Source organism: Sus scrofa, chromosome 15, assembly GCF_054392235.1.
Source record: "Sus scrofa isolate SSC_HxYL_T2T_F1_AM1 chromosome 15, Sscrofa_HxYL_maternal_Yorkshire_Landrace_v2.0, whole genome shotgun sequence".
Taxonomy (NCBI): domain Eukaryota; kingdom Metazoa; phylum Chordata; class Mammalia; order Artiodactyla; family Suidae; genus Sus; species Sus scrofa.
This window is the reverse complement of record NC_139397.1, coordinates 154177616-154198632: the sequence shown is the minus strand read 5'-3', so window position 1 is coordinate 154198632 and position 21017 is coordinate 154177616. Positions and strand designations below refer to the sequence as shown.

Here is a 21017-nt window from a genome sequence, read left to right as displayed (position 1 = left end):
GCTTCCGGCGCCGGCCCCCTGCTGCCCCTGCCTCGGCGCTATGGCGGCGCTCGGTCGGCAGGTGAGGCGGCGCCGCTTGCCGGGGCCCTTTCCCACTGTAGCTTCCCCGGCCCGCGCACGGGGTCCAGGGCCGCACCCACACCTGCTCCGTCAGCGCGGCTTTAGCGCATCTCCCCGCGCCGGGCGCTGGGCCGAGTCCGGGGGTGACTCCGGCGGAGGAAGCAGCGGGAGCGCAAGCAGGACGGGGGGGATGCGGCGGCGGCCAGCGGGTGGGCTTGACGGGCCGCGGGTGCGGGGGCGCCTGCGCCGGAGGGGGTTTGGGACGGGCTGTGCGGCTGTGCGGGGCCTCGGGATTTGGCCCCGACGTGTCACGCGCTGGCTCGAACCCTTGGGGAATTTTCAAGTGAAGGCGAATTGTGTTTAGTTGGCGGACAGGCTGACAGTACTCTTTTTGCGGAATGAATTTAGGTACATGAGTCTGGAGACTAGCATGAGGTCCAGATGTTTCAGGTGTGGGTACCAGCTCGGACCCACAGCAGACACAGAAAGCAGCCTTGGAGCTTCCCTTATGGCACTAAGTGTAGAAACTTGTGGGCGTGAGGGTGCCATAGGTCCTTTCTCCTGGGGAGCTTTGGCCATGAGGTTTTGTTGTTGTTGTTGTTGTTTGTTTGTTTTTTTAAAAAGGAGGGCAGACCACTTGTGTCTGCATGAACACACATTGTCACAAACCTTCTGGATCGCCCATGTGTCCCTTAGAAGCCCACCCATTCGTTCTTCCCATAGAACCCTTTCTCCCCCTCCCTCTCCCCTGTTAAGTTAGCCCCTAACTCTAGCATTTAGGGAGCTGCCTTTTTGTGGGCCACCATTTGCGTACATATGCAACTCTTTTTTCTTACTGTTAATCGGTCAGTTAAATTTGCATGTTCAGGCACTGAACGGAGGAAGAAAAGAGCCACCCGCAAGGAGACTTCACCGGTGGCCTTGAAATAGTCCTGCTCCGTCCTTCAGCTAGAGCAGCAGAAGCCGACCGCTAGGCTCTTGCAAGACTGTTCTCTGGGTGTGAACTTCTTTCTCCGGAGGCTTTTGAAGTTCGGATAAGACTTTGTAGATTGCTTATATAAATACTTTGGGTCAGAAATCCTGGGGTGTCCATTCCATTGGAGTGGTGAGGAATCAATTCCGCCGTGTCTTTCAGGTCTTTCAGTGGCACCGGCTCACGCCTGTCACGGGGACCGTCGTTGCTGGACACACTCCTCAGCTTGGAGAGCAGAAGAGGATGGTGGCTTTTTTGCTGCGTAAACTGACCACGGTCTCTGATGGAGGCGGCCTCGAGGAGCCATCCTTTGTCGAACCCGGAAAGCGTGTGCAGGAACCAGAGCACAGGACGGGTCTGACTCGGTGCCTCCTTGAGAAGCAGAGGACTGCCGTGGAGCCGGAGACGGTGGTCCGTTCCCTCCGGGACCTGGGTTTCAGTGATGTCCACGCTCATGAGTTGCTGCGTCTGCAGCCAGGTACCCGCCCTCAGCAGTTGCTGGACATCATTTCAGAATTAATGCTCTTGGGTCTGAATCCAGAACCTGTGTGTGTGGCCTTGAAGAGAAGCCCTCAACTGTTGGACCTGCCTGTGATGCAGATGAAGAAGCGCTCCAGTTACCTGCGGAAGCTTGGGCTTGGAGAGGGTACGAGAAGGTGTACCTTTCATGTGTGGTGCTGGGCGGTCGGAGCTGGGGCGTAAATAGCGTGGCGACGTGGATTAGGGGCGGTTTCGGGGGAAAGACCTCAAGGGGAGTGAGTGAGCTGGCCTGCGGGTGGGAAAGAGGCGTGACCTCTGCAGAGGGCCTCGCAGGAGGGGAGGGCTCTGAGGAGCGGCAGAGCCTCTCGGCTGCTGTGTTCACTGTGGGGCTCTGTGTCTAGCACGGTGGTGGGCACGTGGTGGTGATTTACGTGTTTATTTACGTGTTTTCACATTTTTCTTTTTGCGGCCGCACCTGTGGTATGGGGATGTTTCCAGACTAGGGGTCAAATTAGAGCTACAGATCCTGGTCTCCGTCACAGCCACGGCCATACTGGATCGAGCTGCGTCTGTGACCTACACTGTAGCTTGTGGCAACGCTGGCATCCTTAACCCACTGAGCAAGGCCCAGGCTCAAACCGCATCCTCGTGGTTACTAGTTGGGTTTTTTACCACTGAGCCATAACAGGAACTCCGGAAACTTTCTTTTTTTTTTGTCTTTTGCCTTTTCTAGGGCCACACCTGCGGCATGTGGAGGTTCCCAGGCTAGGGGTCGAATCAGAGCTGTAGCCACCGGCCGACACCAGAGCCACAGCAACGAGCGATCTGAGCCACATCTGCGACCTACACCACAGCTCGTGGCAAATGCCGGATCCTTAACCCACTGAGCGAGGCCAGGGATTGAAGCTGCAACCTCATGGTTCCTAGTCGATTCGTTAACCCCTGAGCCACGACGGGAACTCCAAGAAACATTTTAAGTAACGGTTTAAATAAGTGTTTTTAAGTTTTTAGGCACTAAACTCTGTCCAGCTGTCTCTCGGAAGACCATTTACCTGAGTCTGCCTGGGATGGCCACAGTTGTACATGACAGTAGTTAATGCGACTGTTAATGGGGCCTCTCACTGCAAAGCGCCTTGGTTTGGACGAGAGATGTGGTCGCCCCCCAGCTCAGTCTTGGTGGTTGTGCACATGGTCTTGCTGTTACCCCAGGGGTTTTCACTGTGGAACACCTTTTGCCGCTGAAGTCGGGCTCCCGGGTCTTGATGCTGTGAGTTTCAGTGACAGTTTTCACATGGAAGGAAACCCGAAGCCCAGGCCCCAGCAGGGGCAGCTCCTGCACCCTTGCTGTCTGACCTTCCCAGTGACCCCGGGGGTTCTTTTCCAGGTGAGGAGGGCAAGAGGAGCCCTCGACTGTGAGGCAGGAGCCTCTCAGCTGGGAGGCCAGAAAGGGGAGGGAGGGTTGGCGAATCTGAGAAGTGGGGGGTCCGCGTGTGTGTGTCCCTCTGGCGCCCCCATTTCCATGATGCTTCTGCGGAGATCGCTCTTTCCCTCTCGCTCTCTTTCTTGTCTTTTTAGGGCCGCACCCGCGGCATATGGAGGTTCCCAGGCTAGAGCTTAAATCAGAGCTGCAGCTACCAGCTTACACCACAGCCACAGCAATGTCAGATCCGAGCCACATCTGTGACCTACACCGCTGCTCACGCAACGCCGGACCTTAACCCACTGAGCCAGGTCGGGGATCGAACCTGCATTCCCATGAGTGCTAGTCAGAGCTACGATGGGAACTCCTGGGAAGATGCTTGCTGCAGCTGGTGCTCCTTCTGCGGAAGAGAGGATTCTCGTTTGTTTAAACACTGGCTCGAGTTGAGTGTGGGCTTCTGGAGCATCCTCACATCAGGCACATGCCTTTTCCGTGTTCTCCAGGGAGACTGAAGAGGGTCCTTCAGTGCTGCCCTGAAATTTTCACCATGCGTCAGCGGGACCTGGAGAGCATCGTCGGGGTTCTCAGGGAGAGGTGCCTTTTCACGGTAAAGCAAGTAACGGAGGTTTTGCACAGATGCCCCCATGTGCTCCGGGAGGACCCTGCTGAGCTGGAATACAAATTCCAGGTGAGCACGACTGCCGGGGCCTCGAGCGTGGGAAGGGGAGTCGCTCAGCGTGGGCAGGTCCGGTGTGGATGGGAAGGCTGGGGCGCGAGGGGCAAGCGGGTGAGGCAAAGGCTAGGCCCCCTTTGCTCTTGCTGACCGGGGGGACTCAGTGTGGTTCTCCCACTTCTTCAGTACAGATGAAACCTCTTTTGCAGCTTTTCTGCTATTAATAGTGGATAACCGAGGCTTGTTCTTCCAGCCTCTGCTTAAGATAATTTTTTTTTTTTTTGGCTTTTTAGGGCTGCACCTGTGGCATTGGAAGTTCCCAGGCTGGGGGTAAAATAAATCGGAGCTGCAGCTGCCGACCTGCACCGCAGCTCATGGCAGTGCTGAATCCTAACCCACTGAGTGAGGCCAGGGTACGAACCTGCATCCTTGTGGATACTAGCAGGGCTCGTTACTGCTGAGCCACGACAGGAGCTCCTAAAATAACTACTTTCAGAATTGTTAGCGGCTTCTCATCTCCAGAACCCATTCTGCGTGTTGATCTTAGAAATGTAACTGTGACAGTTATTACTCATGTTGGGGTAACAGTTACCATGATTTAGGCCCATTGCAGAGGTGTTCTGAATTTTTGCCGAGTTTTCTTGTACTCATTTTTTTCCTCCTCCCTTGAAGAAAAGTGGAATTTAATTTCTCCCTCATGCCACTTTATTTTCTGCTGCAATTTTTTTTCTTTTTTTTTTTTTTTTGTCTTTTTAGGGCGGCACCCTCGGCCCATGGAGGCTCCCAGGCTAGGGGTCGAATTGGAGCTACAGCTGCTGACCTGCACCACAGCCACAGCAGCGCAGGATCCGAGCCTCGTCTGTGACCTACACCACAGCTCATGGCAACACTGGATCCTTAACCCTCTGAGTGAGGACGGGGATCGAACCTGCCTCCTCATGGATGCTCGTCAGATCCATTTCGCTGAGCCACGAGGTCTTGAAATGACTTGAAGTGCTTGGGGAGCTGTCGGCTGTCCTTTGGGCCGCGGGGATCAGGGCGTGTTCTACCTTGGTAGCCGGGCGGCTCCTCTCAGCGCTCGCGGGCACTTGCCCTTCCTGTGCCTTAGGGGCCGAGGAAGGGCTGTGCCCCTGCGCCCTCTAACCACGCCTGTGTGTCCAGTATGCGTATTTCAGGATGGGGCTCAGGCCCGCGGACGTGGTGAGGACTGACTTCCTGCAGTACCCCATGGCCAAGATCAAGCAGAGGCACGTGTTCCTGGAGCGCCTGGGCCGCTACCAAACCCCCGACAAGAAGGGGCAGACGCAGGTCCCCAACCCTTTGCTAAAGGGCATCCTCAGAGTTTCAGAAGCTGAGTTTCTGGCCAGGACAGCCTGTGCTTCTGCGGAGGAGTTTGAGGTCTTTAAGAAGCTCTTGGCTCGGGAGGAAGAGGAGACCGAGGAGCGCGGGGCTGCTGACGACAGTCGGGCGGGGGAGGAGGGGGAGGAGGACGAGGCGGGGGAGGAGGTGGGGGAGGAGGGGCAGCGGGAGCCGTGACGGGAGGACGGGGGGCCAGGAGCCCAGAGAGACGGAAGCGGAGTTTCATTTTCTCACGGCTTTTGGGAACTGCATTTTGGATCTGCTCGGGTTATTTTTTATTCTAGAACTGGTCTTTGAGGAGTGACTTGCTGGCCTGCCCATCAAGGATTCAGCATGTCACGGCTGTGGCAGAAAGGGTTCTCTCCCTGGCCTGGGACCTTCCGCATGCCGCGGGCATGGTTCCCTCAAAAAACCCCAAAAACAAACAAAACTGGCTTTTTTCTTTATTTTTTGTCTCTTTGTGCCTTTTCTAGGGCCACTCCCGCAGCACATGGAGGTTCCCAGGCTAGGGGTCGAATTGGAGCTGTAGCCGCTGGCCTCCACCACAGCCACAGCAACACGGGATCTGAGCCTCGTCTACAACCTACACCACAGCTCACGGCAGTGCCGGATCCTCAACCCACTGAGCGAGGCCAGGGATCGAACCCGCAACCTTGTGGTTCCTAGTCGGATTCGTTAACCCCTGAGCCACGACGGGAACTCCATAACTGGCCTTTTAATGGAAAGTTTTTAGAAATCACTTGAGAAGTGGACCCATCAAACCACAGAGCAGACGGCTCCGTTTGCTCCACTGTCAGGCTCTGCGCAGAGGGCCCTGCTCCGTCCTGAATAAAAGCTGACGTCGAGCTCCGAACATCGGGGCCCAGCCTCAGCCTTTGGTTTCGCCCTCTCTCTGTCGTCTGTGTCGGCGAGCCTTCTGTGACCGTGAGCGAGCCGAGGTCTCTTCTGGGTCGAGTCGTTTTCCATCCTTCTGGCAACAAAGAATGATGAGAGGACAGCAAGTGTTAGGACAACGCAGCGCTTTATTTTATGAGACAAGGAGCAGGTTGTCCACAGAGACACTCAGGTTTTGAATGTGCACATATCTCATTGCGTCGTAGCTGCACTCAGTGTACAGCAGCGTGGAAGGAGGCGGACGAGCGACGTGTGGCCTTGTTCTGCACGGCTTCTCGATGCCAGCAAGGCGCGGCTGCTTGTCCGTATCTGACGCTGAGCTCCAAGGGAGTCTGCGTTCGTGCCAGCTCCTGTGCCGCGGGTCCTGTCCTGTCGGCCTGACCCTCTGGCAGCATCGGAGCGCCGCCCTGGAGCTGCCAGAACACCGCACAGATGGCACTTCTGAGACCAGAGGGGAAAGCAGGCGCCAGGGTCACCGGGTGGGCGGGGTTCGGGGCCTGGGCTTGGTCTCCCCGGGGAGCTCTGCCTGACCCTGGGGGGGACGTGCCCTGGGGGAGCCCGTGCGTCTGAGGAGGGTGGGTGAGCTGGGGTCGGGGGCAGAAGCGCATGTGAGCCAGGGGTCCACTGGCGGGAGGGAGGGTGCCCTAGAGCGTTCTGGGAACCCCTTCCTTGGGGGAACTGGCACAAGGATTGGTGCTGCAGAAAATGCCTTCGGGGTTGTGGCCAGAACTCGGGTCTCTGCAGTATTTTAACGCTTCATGAGACTGCGGGAGCTCGGCCTCGTTCTTCTCAAAGAGGCCGTGTACGTCCTCTCAGCCTTGCTCAGTTAGGGGTCCTCTTGGCCCCAGAGAACGTCGGGCATCCTCTGGGGGCCTCTCTGGCCGCGAGGACCAGGAGCACGTGCCCTTGGGCTCTGTGGGTCAAGGCCAGGGCTGCTGTTGAGCGTCCTCCCGTCACAGGACAGACCCACCGCAAGGCGCCAGCCCGAAGTGTCCCCAGTGCCAAGGCTCAGCCCCGCTTGGGGCCTCGACCAGTGCAGCGTGCCCGTGTGGACTCTGAGAACCTAAGCTTTTAAATGGGCTTATTGCCAATTCTCTTTTATTTCAAAGCAAAACGAAGAGCTGATTTTTAGAGTTCCTTTCCCCTCCGTCCTGGACGCGGTCGATTTGAGCTGCGTTTGGCGTGGGGATTCGGCGCCGAGGTGCAGGCCTTCGCTGCCTCCGGGCCCGTGGTCGAGTGTGGGGTGCGCGGAGAGAAAGCTGCGTCCTGCACGAGAAGAGCAGCTGGGTGAACCCCCACGTGCGCGGCCGGCTGGTGCTGGCGGGCGAGCAGCAGGGCTCCGTGGCTTTCCTTGTTCACTCCTGTCGCAGCCTGTGTGCCAGTGCAAGTACTGTCTTTGTCAGCCATGGGCAGGAGGGCTCGAAGGCGAAGGCACGTCAGTGTTCATGTATTCTTGCCTTTTGTGGCCTCCGGGTGCCCGGCACCTGCCCGGAACCTGGGATGTTGCTCTTGGGCTCTGTTGGGACGAACAGAGTCTTCAGTCTGAGCTCAATTACGTGGTTAGTCGGCCCAGGTTTTGATCAGCACTTGGCTAAGCTGGCAGCGCACGATTCCCCGTTTCATGGTGACAGAACTATGTGCCTGACGACTTTCTGATCCCGTCGTCAGTCTTTCCGGGTGGGCTTGGGCTCTTTCCAAGGGCGATTTTTAAGGAGCCATGTCAAAAAAGGCAGTGGCTCGTTTGTAATGTTGGAAGGATGAGTTACAATACTTGTAGCGTCAGGAAGTCATTTTACTAGGCATCTAACTTAGGGGCCATCAGGACGGGTTGACAAGACAGCACAGCGCCAAGCTGGGGATTCAGTGGCCGTGTCTTGGGAACGCGTCCTGTCTGCCTCGTGCTGGGGGCTTGAGGTCATTCACCTGGCGGCAGTTTCCCCTCCTTCCAGTGGTCTCCCGCGATCTTGCCGTTTGCTTGCGGTGCCGTATCCTGCACGGCGGCGGCGGCAGGTCCCGGCATCACCGCGGGAGTTGGCAGCCGTGTTTGTGTGTGTGGTTTTCTCTCCATTCTCTCGGCCTCAGAGCCCTGGCTGAACCCTGTGTCCTCCCAGCGGGCCTTGGAGACGGGGGACCTGCTGGAACCCAGAGGAGACGTCTCGGGATGGCTGTGCCTCCTTTCTGAAAATACACAGATGTGTGCACGCAAAACTTTAATAAAAATAAAAAGCCTCAGATAGAACTCTGCAGAGAGTGTCTCTCACAGAGGCGAGAAAGGGGCTGTCTGTGGCTGGAATGCTGGCTTGGGCAGCGCCAGGGAGGCGCCTGGCCGGGCTTGAGCCCCGCTTTGGGTCAGCTGTTGAGATGCTCAGCAGGATACAGGTGGGCTTGGCTTCTTTGGTTTTAACCTCTTTTGCAGGAGAAGCTGGTGCTGTGGAGCGGCGGGCTGGAGAGCAGGGCGGCGGGTGGTCACCGCGATCGGCTTGGGAAGACGCTGCTTCTCCCCTGATAGCCCAGCATGACTCAAGCCTGGACTGGAAGAGATCGCAGCCAGGGTCCAGTCTGTCTGCCCCGCTGTCGCCTCGGCCGCGTCCAGGCTTGCAGGGAGGAGCCCTTGCTGCCCTTGGAGTGGGGCTTCCGTGGAACCTGGGAGGCCTTTGGTGCCTTGGTGTGACTTGGCACCAGGGGCTGGCGTTCCCTGCAGAGGCTGAAGCCTGCGACCTCAGAGACCAGGGCACCGCCAGCTGTGGTCGTGGGCTGGCTTGGCCCTGCCTGTCTTTTGTAAATCGAGTTGTCTCGGAACACAGCCACGCGCCGTCAGTCACGCACCTGGCTGCACTTGTGCCTCAGCTGAAGCGCGAGTCGTGGCTGCGGTGACCGTTTGGCCCGCAAAGCCACAAATAATTACTCTCTGACCTTGACCGAAAAGGTCATAGGTGAGAGGTGTCTGAGCTCCGCCTCAGCGCTACTCTTCGTCGTCTCTTTCAAAATCGGCTGGTCTCGGATGGATCCCAGCCTGCGGACGGTTGGCATCAGCAACCTGCCGGCTGGCGGAGGGGCGCCGGGCCGAGTGCTGGATCCACTGCCCCTCAGCTGTGGCTCTGCTCTGGGAGTTGTTGGCAGCAGTCCCTCAGTTTGGTTGTTGGGTCTCCCGGGGAGAAGGCTTTCTCTGACTTCGGGATCCGAGGGCTGCAGAAGCTCCCCGGGAACAGCCCCGCGTGGCAGGCCTGGCACACTCACCGCGGCAGAGGCCACCCTCCAGAGACGGCGGCCGGGTCAGCGTGCAGGCGGGGCTTCTGCCCCCAGGACTGTGCCTCTCAGGGGGCCCTTTTCCATCCGGGTCAGACCCCGCCTGCCTGGGCTTTAGAAACTCGTGAGGTTGGTCCGCGGAACAAGAACCTCCTGCTCCTGAGATGGCAATGGGCTGGGCTGGAGGGGATGCCGGTGGGCCCGCTCCTCTTCCCAGCGGTGGCTTCTCGTGTCTTGGGGCTCTCGGGTCGCTGCCCCCAGAGGAGCTGAAGTTCTTGCCCACCATGAGGGCCCTTGCCACCGTGAGAGACGTGGCAGTGGGGGTGGCGTGGGCTGTGGAGAACTGCCGCAGCCCCCGTGTCGGGGTCCCTTGGCAGCATTGCAGCTTAAATCTGAAGTCTGCAGGCTGCTCCCCTTGGCTGGTGACACGTTGGATCTCGGAAGGCCTGGGCTGTCCCCGGGCCCTCAATGGAGGTGAATTCTTGCACCGTGTTCTTGGGTGCGAGTGTGTGAATGTTTCCTGCTTCTTGGTGTTTTCTCCATTGTCCCCAAAATGGGTACTTTAGAAGCCAGTATTTGATAATTTAACAATTAGTTGAGGGTTTTTGAATTGTTTGTATAGCAACGGGTTTACTGAATCAGTTTTTTAAAAAATATATTATCTTTCAGACGACTTACTGCAGTATAAATATTTCACACTCAGAGTGTATCTGTGGGGGTGCCCTGCATGCCGGCCTTGCAGTGCATGTTTTGGGGACGTGGCGGTTACGAGGGAGGGGGTGCCTTTGGGTCGACGGGAGCCGAGTGCCACAACTTTGCACGTTTGACACACGGCTGCCCGGCCTGCGGGTCCCTGCGTCTGCCTCCCCTCGCGGTGGCGAATGCTCTTTGGTGTCAGCCTGTGCCGGCCGGTGCTCTGCTTCTGCTTGTTCGTCAAGGCCTCCTTTGCTCCCTCAGCCACATGAGAAGAGGTGGCCCTGCCTGCGAAGCTGCTTGTCCCCCGGGCGCCTCTCCCACACCTGGGGGACGGCTTCTGGCTCCCGTCCGGAGCCCGAGGGGCGCTGTCCTGGGCCAGCCAGCCTCCTGTGCATCCCCAGTGACGTCGCGTTGATGGGAGTGGTGGCGGGCTGCAGCCGGGGCTCTGTGGTCTCGCCCGGGAGCTTTCAGACTAGCGTGAAGACGTCCACAGAGTTTGCGTGTGGGGAGGTGGGAGTCACGGGGGCGGAATTGCCAGGAGAGGGTGGGATGTGCTGGGTTGAACGAGAACAGTGTTAGAAAGTTTCCTTCCCTGGGCCCTGTGCTCGCTGGGTCTTTCCCGGCGAGAGGGTCTCGGCCGCCCCGGGCCCTGCGCACGCCCTCTCTCCAGTGCGCTCCCAGGAGCCTGCCTTCCTGCCGCCCAGGCTCCCCTGCCTTCCTGGCCGCCCGCCCCTGCCCGGCCTGCTGCCGGGCTCCCCTCTCTGCGCTCGCCACCCACTGAGATGAGTGGACTCGATGTTTTGGTACCAAGTTTAGGTCTGTCGAGTGGCCTCAGGTGCTCTTTTTCCCTTGCTCGTGTCGACGTCCTTGGGATTCTAAACCCAGGGCCGGGAGCAGGGCACACGCTGCGCTCTCTGCCCCCAGGGCTGGGCGCTGCTTAGGCGCCCCTCAGGCTTTCCAGCAGCCCTGCGGGCCGCGGGAACCTACCTTAAGATTTCTCCAGTGTAGGACTGTTGCTTCGTTTCCTGAAATAGAGAAACGTGGTTTATGAAAAGGAAACTGCGTCCCTGTCACCCTGGAGCGTCCTGGGCCTGGGATCCTGTTCAGGTCCCTCCCGGTCTTCAGCACACGCGTGTCGCAGTTCGGGGGACGTGGAGATCAGTGTTTGGGCTGCAGGAGCCCACCTGGCTCGGGCTGGGAGCCGTGGGTGCCGAGCCAGGCCGCCTGGCTGGCGTGAGCCACGGAGCCTGAACGGGGATGCGGAGGGAAGCAGCGCAGCTGCCTGGCCGGGCAGCCGCGGGGGCTTTTCCTGGACTCGGGAATGCGAGACCCACTGTGTGTGGCGACGGGCAGGTCTGTGGAGAAGGTGACAGAGGTTCGGACTCTGCTCTTGTGCTCAGGTGGTGCGTTATGATAATTCTGGGGTTACCGTGAACCTTGGGGATGAGGACCTGGGTGCGAGTGAATGAGAGGAAACGGATGGAGTGTATTTCCAGTTACGTACTCGGGCCTGTCAGATGCTGCGTGGACGTGCAAGGCCAGAGTGACCTCTCCCGGCCCCGCCTGTGCCCTGTGACCTCCCCCCCGTACCCACCCTGATCTCCCCAGCACCCTGTGCCCTGCAGCCTGTGACCCCACCATGCCCAGCCGTGCCATCTGTGTGTTTCCCACATACACACATGGGCACCTGGCTCCTTAGTGCAACAGGGCTGCACATCTCGACATCTCGGTGGTGGTCGCCTGACTCGGCCGCCGGCCTGTGGCCTCCCACCCCCCAGGCACCAGGGCCACCCTTGCCTCTTCAGCCGGTGACCCCTCACAAGGCACCGCTCAGGCCTCCTCCCTCAGACGCACCTGTCAGGCGTTCTCCTGGTGCGGGTGCTCTCACAGCTCTCTCTGAAGCAGGTGTCTGGGTGCACCTTGTAGACTCTCTTATACCTGCGTCGTGGGAGAATCGGTGAAGCCAGAAGCGACGGACATTGCCCCTCGCCTTGGCCGCACCCACCTGCAGGCATCCGAGCAAAGGCCACTGTTTTCTTAATAAAACGATACCTTGGCTGCGTGTATTAAAATGTCCAACATAAAAATTATGTAATTTAGAAAATCAACTATTGTATAATTTACATAAAATAAGATTTTAGAGTTCCCGTCGTGGCTCAGTGGTTAAGGAATCTGACTAGGAACCATGAAGTTGAGGGTTCAGTCCCTGGCCTTGCTCATTGGGCTAAGGATCCAGCGTTGCCATGAGCTGGGGTGTAGGTCGCAGATGTGGCTCGGATCCCGCGTTGCTGTGGCTCTGGCGTTGGCCGGTGGCTACAGCTCCGATTTGACCCCTAGCCTGGGAACCTCCATATGCCGTGGGAGCGGCCCTAGAAAAGTCAAAAAGACAAAAAAAAAAAAAAAAGATTTTGAGTGTACATCATGATGAGCGTTGACAGAGTCATATGCTATTAAGAGAGAAAATGGCATATTTCAAGGACATGCCTCGCTTGAGACAGTGTGCCACCCTCTTACAGGCAGTTGGTGAGACGTTTGAGAGGCCTTGGAGGTGCCAGCATTAGACGTGGGTGGTGTGGAACAGAGACCGGACTCCCTGTCCTGCCTCCCGCTTGTTGGCTGATGTGCTCTGAGCAGGTCTCTGGAACTTAACCCTCAGTCCATGTGAAATGGAAATTGCTTACACGGCCTCCGTCACAGTTAGTAGAGGATAGTGAATGAGAAAGTTGTTAAAGCATCTGAAATGTCAGAGCTGTTTGAAAGAGCTCCAGGGCGGTCCGGGGGCAAAGCTCCAACTCCTGAGCTCAGTCTCAGAGCCTTTAGAGAAGGCTTCCATTTCCAGCCGTCGGGCAGTAACAGGATCTGGAATTAACTTCCAAATGTGAACAACTGGAGAACTGCCCACGATACAGGAATGAAGTCTTTTCAGATGTTAGGAGGCAGGCAGTGCCGAGCAGAGAGAAGGGAGCAAGATGAGCACTGCCGTCCCGCAGTTCCGCGGGGAGACACTGTGCGGGCTGTGTGCTGGGTTGCGGGGGGGCGGGGTCCGAGCAGTGGTTACCCTGAGCTGAGGAAACAGACATTGGAGTTGAGGAGGCAGAGGCAGCTGGAATTTGTGGCTCCCAGGGCCAGGAAGAAGGGAGCTGTGTGGAGGAAGAGCTCCAGGAGTCTGGAGGATTACGCTGTGCATGCCTGGGTGGGTTGGTTAAGGCCCGTCAAAGAGCTGCCGAGGAGCTGGACGAGTGCCAGAGCCAGAGTGGAGGATCTTGATTAAGAGTGGGCTATTCCAGAGAACAGAAACCCCAGAAGGGCCTTGCCTCAAAAGTGGGGCAAAATTAACCCCCAAATAAAAGGCTATGCTAAAGCCACCCTAAAACAAGACTCATTGCAAACAACAAAAACAAAACAGAAGAACAAGACAAGGATGCCCACTGTTACTGCCTCTGTTCAACATAGTGTTTGAAGTCCTTGCCACGACAATCAGACAAGAAAAAGAAATAAAAGATACTCAAATTGGGAGGGAAGAGGTAAAACTGTCACTGTTTGCAGATGACGTGATTCTTTATATGGAGAACCCTAAAGTCTCCACACAAAACGAATAAATTCAGCAAGGGAGCAGGATACACGATTAACATACAGAAATCTGTTGCATCTCTTTACACTAACAATGGCATATCAGGAGTTCCTGTCGTGGCGCAGTGGTCAACGAATCCGACTAAGAACCATGAGGTTGCCGGTTTGGTCCCTGCCCTTGCTCAGTGGGTTAAGGATCCGGCGTTGCTGTGAGCTGTGGTGTAGGTTGCAGACGCGGCTCGGATCCCGCGTTGCTGTGGCTCTGGCATAGGCTGGTGGCTGCAGCTCTGATTCGACCCCTAGCCTGGGAACCTCCATATGCCGTGGGAGCGGCCCAAGAAATGGCAAAAAAAAGACAAAAAAAAAAAAAAAAAAAGCATATCAGAGAAAGTAAAAGAAAAAAAAATCCTGTTTAAAATCACATCAAAAAAAAAAAAAAAAAAACCAACCATCCAAACAAACAACCCCCCAAAACGTAACCAAGCTAAAATACCTATAAGGTGAAAATTGTAACATTGATACAGGAACTGAAGATGATGCAAAGAAACGGAAGTACATTCTGTACTCTCTCTCTCTCTCTTTTTTTGTCTTTTTGTGTTTTCTAGGGCCACACCCTCAGCATATGGAGGTCCCCAGGCTAGGGGTCTAATCAGAGCTGCAGCTGCCGGCCTACACCACAGCCACAGCAAAGTGAGATTCCAGCTGTGTCTGTGACCTACACCACAGCTCATGGCAACGCCAGATCCTTAACCCACTGAGTGAGGCCAAGGATCGAACCCTCAACCTCACGGTTCCTAGTCGGATTTGTTAACCACTGAGCCACGATGGGAACTCCATATTCTGCACTCTTGGATTGGAAAATTAATATTATAATGGCCAAAGCAATCTACCGATTTAATGCCTATCTTTCACGGAACTAGAACACCTAATCCTAAAATGCGTGGAACCACAAAAGACTCAATTGTCAAAACAATTCTGAGAAAAAGAACAAAGCTGGAGATACAATCCTTCCAGACAAGACTATGCTACAAGATGACCGTAATTCAAACAGCGTGGTATTGGCACAGAGACGGCTGAGCAGGGGAAGCTGCGGTGTGGCCCTGCTCCCTCCACCTCAGTTTCCGAGGTGGTGGCGCGAGGGAGCAGGTGGTAAAGCAAGGCCCTTCTGGGCTGCCTGCCGGCCCTCGGGCTCGCGACAACGCATGAGAGCCTCCCAGGAAGGTCGGGAACATGCAGGAAACATGGCAAGGGCAGAGGAAAGGGACTTACACGTGGTGGCAGACGCCTCCTTCCCAGACCGGAAAGGCCTTCGTCTCAGAGAAGAGCCGCGTGCAGGGCTGGGGCACCTTTCTGCAGGCTGCGGGCACACAGGGCCAGGGCCGCCGCTGGAGGAGCCCAGGCTGGGTGCTCTTCCCTGGGCTGCCCAGAGACCCCGCGGCTGCTCCGAGCCAGGGTCCCGGAGCCTGCAGGCTGCTTCCCCTCGGGGTCACCACGGCCCCGGGCCTGAAGGGGCTCAGCTGTGCGGCCGGCCCAGGAACTGCTCTCCACCGCCCACCCCTCATCCTCGTCTGGAGAGGCTGGGGGCCCTCGGCTCTCCCACCACCTCCCCCTGTGGAGTAGCTGTCGTTCTGGGTCCCTGTGACTGTCCCCAGACCCGCCCGTCATCTGGGCAGCACCTTTGGGGTGGGAGGCCTGGTGGCTTGCTGCCTGCCAGCCACCCTCCCTGTCCTGGAACCTCATGCCTGGAGGTCCTTGTGGCGGACCCGCCCCGGCCCGGCAGGCCCCTCACAGTGGCTGCAGCAGGTGTCTGGAGCCAGGTCCCAGCCACAGCCTCTAACTTACCAAGCTCGCAGCGTCTGCCTTTGAACCCGGGGCTGCAGTCACAGCTGTGGGCATCCACGCCGGGCACGCAGGTGCCTCCGTTCTGACAGGGGTTTTCTGAACAGTTGCCAGGGGCGCCTGTGAAAGGGCAGGGGCCGTCAGTGCCCGGGGCCCACAGGAGGGCCTGTGAACATTGCCGTGCTGCTGCCTCCCGCTGTCCCCAACACCCTAGGGGTGGTCCTGCTTCAGGTGTCAGAGCAGAGGCTTCAGCAGACCCTGCCCGCCCTGCTCACCTCCAGGGCGGGCGGGCAGAGTGCGGCATCACAGGCAGAGGAGCCCCAGCTCACAGCTGGGGTGTGGCCGCGCCCTGCTGGCCCCCAGGAGAGGCCCCCGCTCTGCCCCAGCCCGTGCCCGGCCCCGCGTTTCTGCTGACTTTGCCCCCCACACCGGGATTCTTCTACTTGAACCACGGACGCCAACCCTCGAGGGTCCTCATCTTCCAGTGCCACCCATGTGTCCCTAGGTCCCAGCCCCAGGCAGGTGGCCCTCAGGGCAGGACTGAGCTGGCTGGCATCTGCCTCCCGCCAGCATCCTCCCCACACTGCAGGCCAGGGCTTGAACCCACAACACAGCCGTGACAGCGCCGGGTCCCCTGCGCTGCCAGGGAATGCCTGTCGTTTGTTTGTTTTTAGCTTTGCCGGACAGCCGTTTTCATTTTCACCTAAGAAACTGAGAAACACCAGTAAGAATGGTGCGTTCCCACACTTCCAGTACCGGGAGGCCCGTCTCCCCCCATGTCCAGTCCCGCCTCTCCCCGACCTTCCTCCGCAGCCTCCTGGTGGACGCCGACCGGCAGGCCGCTGCCCCTTTCTGCCCCTCCCAGGCCTCCTGGTCCCTCCATGGCCACTGTCCCCTGTCTGTCCCCCCAGGCCTCCTGGTCCCTCCATGGCTGGTGTCCTCTCCGATACACCTGCTCGCTCTCCTCCCGCCTCTGGCTTCCAGCTTCCTTGTTTCTTTGTCTGTCCTGAGGGGCTGAAAGGGGCTGTGGGCTTTAAAAGAATCTTCCACGCAGCTTCAGTGGTTATTGCGATTGTGTTGGTCTTGTTTAATCCGTTTCCATCTTTTCTTCTGCCCTTCGTCCTCTAGTTGCAAGTTTCAAAGCAGGTCACAGAAGCCATTTCACCTGAAAATGTGTCTGCAGGTGTCTAGTTCGTGAAGACTTCAGAGTTACTCGCATAAGCACAGTGCTATTATCACAAAATTGGCAGCAGTTCCTGGATATCACCAGAGACCACGGGCGGTGTACAGACTGCCCCGGTCGTCTTTAAAATGCCGTTTACAGCTGGTGCCATCGAGTTCAGATTCCTGGAGTCACCCTGCCTCAGTTTAACGTACCTCAAGTCTCTTAATCTGTGCATTTAATCGGCTTCCTCTCTGGGCCTATCGAGAAATGAGGCCCTTTGTCCGGTCGAATTCTGGACCTGACTTAGGGCTTTCTCGGGGCAGTGACCCGCTCCCCTCCCCATGTGGAGAGACGGGCTTGGCAGGGCTCAGGCGCCAGTGGTCCGCTTGGCTCCGGCTGCTCCACAGGTGGCGGGCCCATACCCCCGGCCACACCAGGGGCCTGTGACCTCTGGTTTCATGACGTGAGGACTGACCACTGGTTCTGTGCTGGTGGCCTGATGAATCCAGAGGAAAGTTCTCGTCGGCTCTGCCCCTGGTGCTGGTCCCAGAGCCGTCACCTCGCCAGGGTCGGATCTAACTCAGCCTGTCACTCTGCCGTCTTTCCAGAGCTGGGCCGCCCCTCTGGAGGCCTGCTCGCCTTCGGCTCCCAGCGGTCACCCCGCAGCAGCCCCACGGCAGGGCCGGCCCGCGCTCCCCTCCTGGCTTCGTCGCCCCGCGAGTGAGCTCGGCCACTGTGCTGCGTTCTTTGCTTTTAAGCGTCGCTGCGACCTCGTGGACTTTGACACACTCGGCGGGTTTCCGTCTGTCGCCGCCATGAGTTTTCCTCGTGCTCACACTCAAATTCGTCCATCTCCGGGCAGTGGGAGCCCTTCCAGGCTGGCTCCTGTGCCCTTCAGGCGCGATCCTGTTTTTGCAAAAGCTCCTTTGCTTTTCTTGTACAAGTGTGTCTGGGCTGAGCTTTCGCCGCCTCGGTCTCGGAATCCGCCGTCTCTCCACAGCCACCTGGTTCTTTGCGGTGGCAGATGGTGCTGGAGCCCACAGCCTGGGTGACTGAGGTGTCGGTGCTGCAGGCCTTTTCAGTAGATAGAACTAGGCAATTAGATTTTAACAGTAAAACTAAACGGGAGTTCCTGTTGTGGTGCAGCGCAACGAACCTGACTAGCATCCATGAGGATGCGGGTTCGATCCCTGGCCTCACTCAGTGGGCTAAGGATCTGGTGCTGCCGTGAGCTGTGGTGTAGGTCACAGACACGGCTTGGAACCGAGTGGCTGTAGCTGCGGTTCGGCCGGCGGCTGCAGCCCCCATTTGACCCTGGACTGGGAACCTGCCTGTGCCGCGGGTGCGGCCTAAAAAGCAAAATCGGTCAATCAGTGTAAACACATTGTGATTTCATACCAGCACTTCCCGTTCAACTGGACAGCTAGGAAGAAGAACAGGCTTTGCCTAACTTCTCTGACTTCGTATCTATTTACGCTGAAAGTCGTGGTGGCATTAACATAATTCTTTCTCTTTCTTTTTTTGGTCTTTTTAGGGCTGCACCCATGGCACATGAAAGTTCCCAGGCTAGGGGTCGAATCGGAGCTGCAGCTGCAGGTCTGCGACCTACACCACAGCTCCCCGGATTCTTCACCAACCGAGCGAGGCCAGGAATCGAACCTGCATCCTCATGGACGCTATGTCAGGGTCTTAACCTGCTGAGCCACAACGGGAGCGCCACCTAACGGTATCTTTTGAAGCATAGAAAGTTTTCAATTTTGATGAAGTCCAGTTTTTTTTTCCCCTTTTACTGCTTATGCTTTTGGTGTCTTTGCCAAATCCAAGGTAAAGCAGAATACTCCTGTGTTTCCTTCTAAGAACTTTATAGTTTCAGCTCTTACATTTAGGTCTTTGATGCATTTTTAATTAACTTCACGGCTGGTGTGAGGTAGGGGTCCAGCTGCGTCCCTTTGCGTGTGGCTGTCCAGTTGTCCAGCACCGTCTGTGGAAAAGACGCCTTTCCTCCCTCGAGCGGCCTCGGCACCTTGTGGAAGTCGCTTGGCCACAGGCGTGGAGCTTTATGTCTGGACTCACAAGGCTGGTGCATCGATTTCTGTCTCCCTGTCCAGGGAACGGCGCTGACTTGATTACGTTGCTCCGTAGTTACAGCTCTGACGGTGGGGGCGTGAGTCTCCCTCCTTTCTTAGGATTGATTTGTGATTCCAGGTCGCTTCCGGTTCCACATGAATTTTCGATACCACAGAGACCTGTTGACGGCAGCCTCATAGCACACAGGACCAGGAGCCCGCTAGTGACCCTCATGCTTTGTACGGGGACACTGGGCTGCAGAGACGGGGTGGGCGTGGGGCCGCCTGGGCAGCTGGGCCTAAGCCTGCAGTTATGTGGGGCAGCGGGGGTTCCCCCAGAGGTAGCCTCAGCCTACAGAACAGTCCCAGGCTTATCACCCCCCACACACCCACCCACACACAGACACACTGAGTCAAGGCCCAGAGGAGGCTGCGCGCGTGGACAGGGCTGGGGCCGCGCCAGGCGTGGGTGAGGACGGATGCCTCCTGTAGGAAGGAGAAATTAGAGAGTGAAGAGGTTTCGGTTCTGTCCCCAGACCCCTTGGGTAGGTGTCCAGGTGGATCCAGCTGGACTAGTCCAGACGCCCCCTGCGGTGGGACGTCGGGAGAAGAGAGGAGTGGGACAGCTTCAGTGTTTCCTCCGAGGGACAGTCTGGAACCTTGTGTGAGTGTCTCCTGGGCGCTCGAAGGGGTGGCCCTGACCTGGAGGGTGGCTTGGTGCGGAAGTGACATTTCAGGAGCGCTCACTGCTCGCCGGGTGCCTGGGGCTCGGTGGGGACCCTCCTTTCCTTGAGAAAGAACAGCCTGGCAGCTGCCCGGGGAGCAGGTTGTCGTACAAGGAGGAGGAACGGGGTCGGCCCCCCATGGTGACAGTGGTCCCCGCAGCTGGGACATTGGACAGAGGTTTGAAGACCCGAGCTGGAGACGACTTTGAACCTCAGGCTTTACACCCAGCCTGTTGTCCTTCCAACATGAGGGCCAGCGAGAGCATTTTCAGGCACCTAGGGCCCCGTCTGGCCGTGTCAGGTGGAACGTTCAAGCCCACCGAAAACTTTTACGGAAATAGAGCCGAGAACAGCCGCGGCTCTGCCGGTCAGTGAGAGGACTGGCCCCGAGGGACAGCGAGCCTTACCAAAGAGGCGGTCGCTAAAGCCGCCGGTGCGGGCTCGAGGGAGCCAGGCAGCGGGACAGGGGAGAGACGCTGCCGTGTCAGCCCTCGAGAGACCAGTCAGATCCCAGCAGGTGCTCCCACACCTTTCCTGCCGGCAGGATCCAGAACCCTGGCAAGATCGGGTTCCCGAGAGACTGGGCGTGGACTGCGTCCCCTGCTCCCTGCTGGGAGTGTAAACCACCTAGAAGACACTGTGGCCGTCCCTTGTCATTTGGACCTTCACGGGTCGCAGGCCGGCATTTCTGCTCGCACGCGCGCCTGGAGATGGGTCACCGACAGACTGCGTGCTCGGCCTCGAGGAAGGAGCCACAGCCGCGTGACTGCGGGGTTCCGGGCCGAGACCCGAGGCGCTCCCTCGGTGGGGAGCCCCGCGGCCGCTCAGGCCTCCGCGTGGGCCGTGAAACCACCCCTCCCCGCCGCCCACCCCCCGAGGCGAAGGCGCCCTGTTCCCGTTCGGGGCGGGTCCCAGAGGAAAGGCCGCTGTGTTGGCAGGAGCTGGCTGACCACCTGACTCGGAAAGGGCTGGCGTGGGCCGATCGCGTCGGGGCCCGAAGGGCATGATTCATTCTGGGCCCCTGGGGCCCTTAGAGAGCTTGCGTCCCTTTACCACCCGAAATCTCCTCACTTGCAGGTCAGCAGACACTGCAGGGGGCAGTGCCATCGGGGCTGCCTGCCGTCCTCAGTGCCCGCACATCAGCTAGAGGTGGTGTTCCGACTGGGTCCGACCTGCAAGCCTGACCCTCTGCTGACCCGGGCTGATGGCAGCTTCAGCCCCACGCGGTGAGGGCGAGCTGACCGCGGGCCGCGGAGCAAACCCCCTCGGGCCTGGTCCGCCACGTGCCGGGTGCCCACTCAGCCTTGACGGACTGCCCTGCCTGCTTTGGGGCTGGCTGATGGGTGAGCCCGGGGGCTGGTGGCTCCTAAAACTTGTCTGCAGAGGCAAGTGGCCCCGAGGCTTAGGCAGAGGAGGGCAGAGTGAGGGCCTGAGTCTGCGGAGGGAACACGGCCTGCGGGCGCCGTCCAGTGGGAGATGCCCTACCGCCGGCCCCGTGGGGACGCGCCAGCCGTGCCTCTCAGCAGCGGGACAGTCCAGGTCCCGTGTAACCCGAGTGGCAGCAGGGCCGCGCCCGCCCTGCTTGCCAAGGCTGGTCGGCACCTCCGCTCCAGCCGGAGCCCCCGGGGCGGTCCTCCACAGATCCCTGCAGCCTGCTCTGCGCACTCCTCTGGGGATGGGGTGGGGGCTGTGTGGGCCAAGCTCTCCCAGGGAGACCCTGATTATTAGGGCGTTGCCGCCCCCCAGGCCAGTTCCCGCCAGCGCACTGGGGGGGTGCGGGCCGGGCGCTCTGCTGGCCCAGGCGGGCGCGGGGCCCTTCCTCGCTGTGGGCAGCCCGCTCCTCACCTGGGG

General features: G+C 58.5%; 2 protein-coding genes across 25 annotated transcripts in view; one reads left to right on the top strand and one right to left on the bottom strand.

Annotated features, from left to right (window-relative positions):
• Positions 1 to 29: 29 nt before the first annotated feature.
• On the top strand, positions 30 to 9778 carry MTERF4 (mitochondrial transcription termination factor 4). 5 transcript variants are annotated; one of them, XR_014830343.1, is made up of 4 exons: positions 30 to 61; positions 1196 to 1679; positions 3437 to 3929; positions 5470 to 9778. XR_014830343.1 is itself a non-coding variant. In XM_085000817.1 (4 exons), exons 1-4 carry the CDS (start codon positions 41 to 43, stop codon positions 8363 to 8365), a joined length of 780 nt encoding a protein of 259 aa, XP_084856943.1. In that variant the 5' UTR covers positions 30 to 40; the 3' UTR covers positions 8366 to 9778. The 5 variants fall into 5 exon arrangements, 4 of the variants coding, with proteins under 4 accessions (XP_084856943.1, XP_003133860.3, XP_084856944.1 ...); XM_085000817.1 differs by having other exon boundaries at positions 3437 to 3621; positions 8276 to 9778; XM_003133812.5 differs by having other exon boundaries at positions 3437 to 3621; positions 4768 to 9778.
• The window catches only part of SNED1 (sushi, nidogen and EGF like domains 1), a 60119-nt gene continuing 45071 nt past the window's right edge, over positions 5970 to 21017 (bottom strand). For 19 of the 20 annotated variants that reach the window (XR_014830334.1, XR_014830335.1, XR_014830329.1 and 16 more), the window contains 5 exons: positions 15214 to 15330; positions 14641 to 14728; positions 11656 to 11739; positions 10789 to 10826; positions 5970 to 10355 (listed from right to left, as the gene is read on the bottom strand). Coding sequence is in view for 11 of the 20 variants with exons in the window: in XM_003133813.6 (XP_003133861.4) it covers positions 10790 to 10826; positions 11656 to 11739; positions 14641 to 14728; positions 15214 to 15330 (326 nt within the window). In the remaining 9 variants the exon portion in view is untranslated. Of the gene's footprint in view, positions 10356 to 10788; positions 10827 to 11655; positions 11740 to 14640; positions 14729 to 15213; positions 15331 to 21017 lie in introns of those variants that run through there. The other variant, XM_085000809.1, reaches the window with a different exon arrangement.

Bases quoted from the DNA above. Each gene is read 5' to 3' on its own strand.
- MTERF4 (XM_003133812.5), top strand. From the start codon at position 41: ATGGCGGCGCTCGGTCGGCAG. The intron at 62-1,195 runs GTGAGGCGGCGC...CGTGTCTTTCAG, and splicing joins TGGCGGCGCTCGGTCGGCAG to GTCTTTCAGTGGCACCGGCT. The intron at 1,680-3,436 runs GTACGAGAAGGT...CGTGTTCTCCAG, and splicing joins GAAGCTTGGGCTTGGAGAGG to GGAGACTGAAGAGGGTCCTT.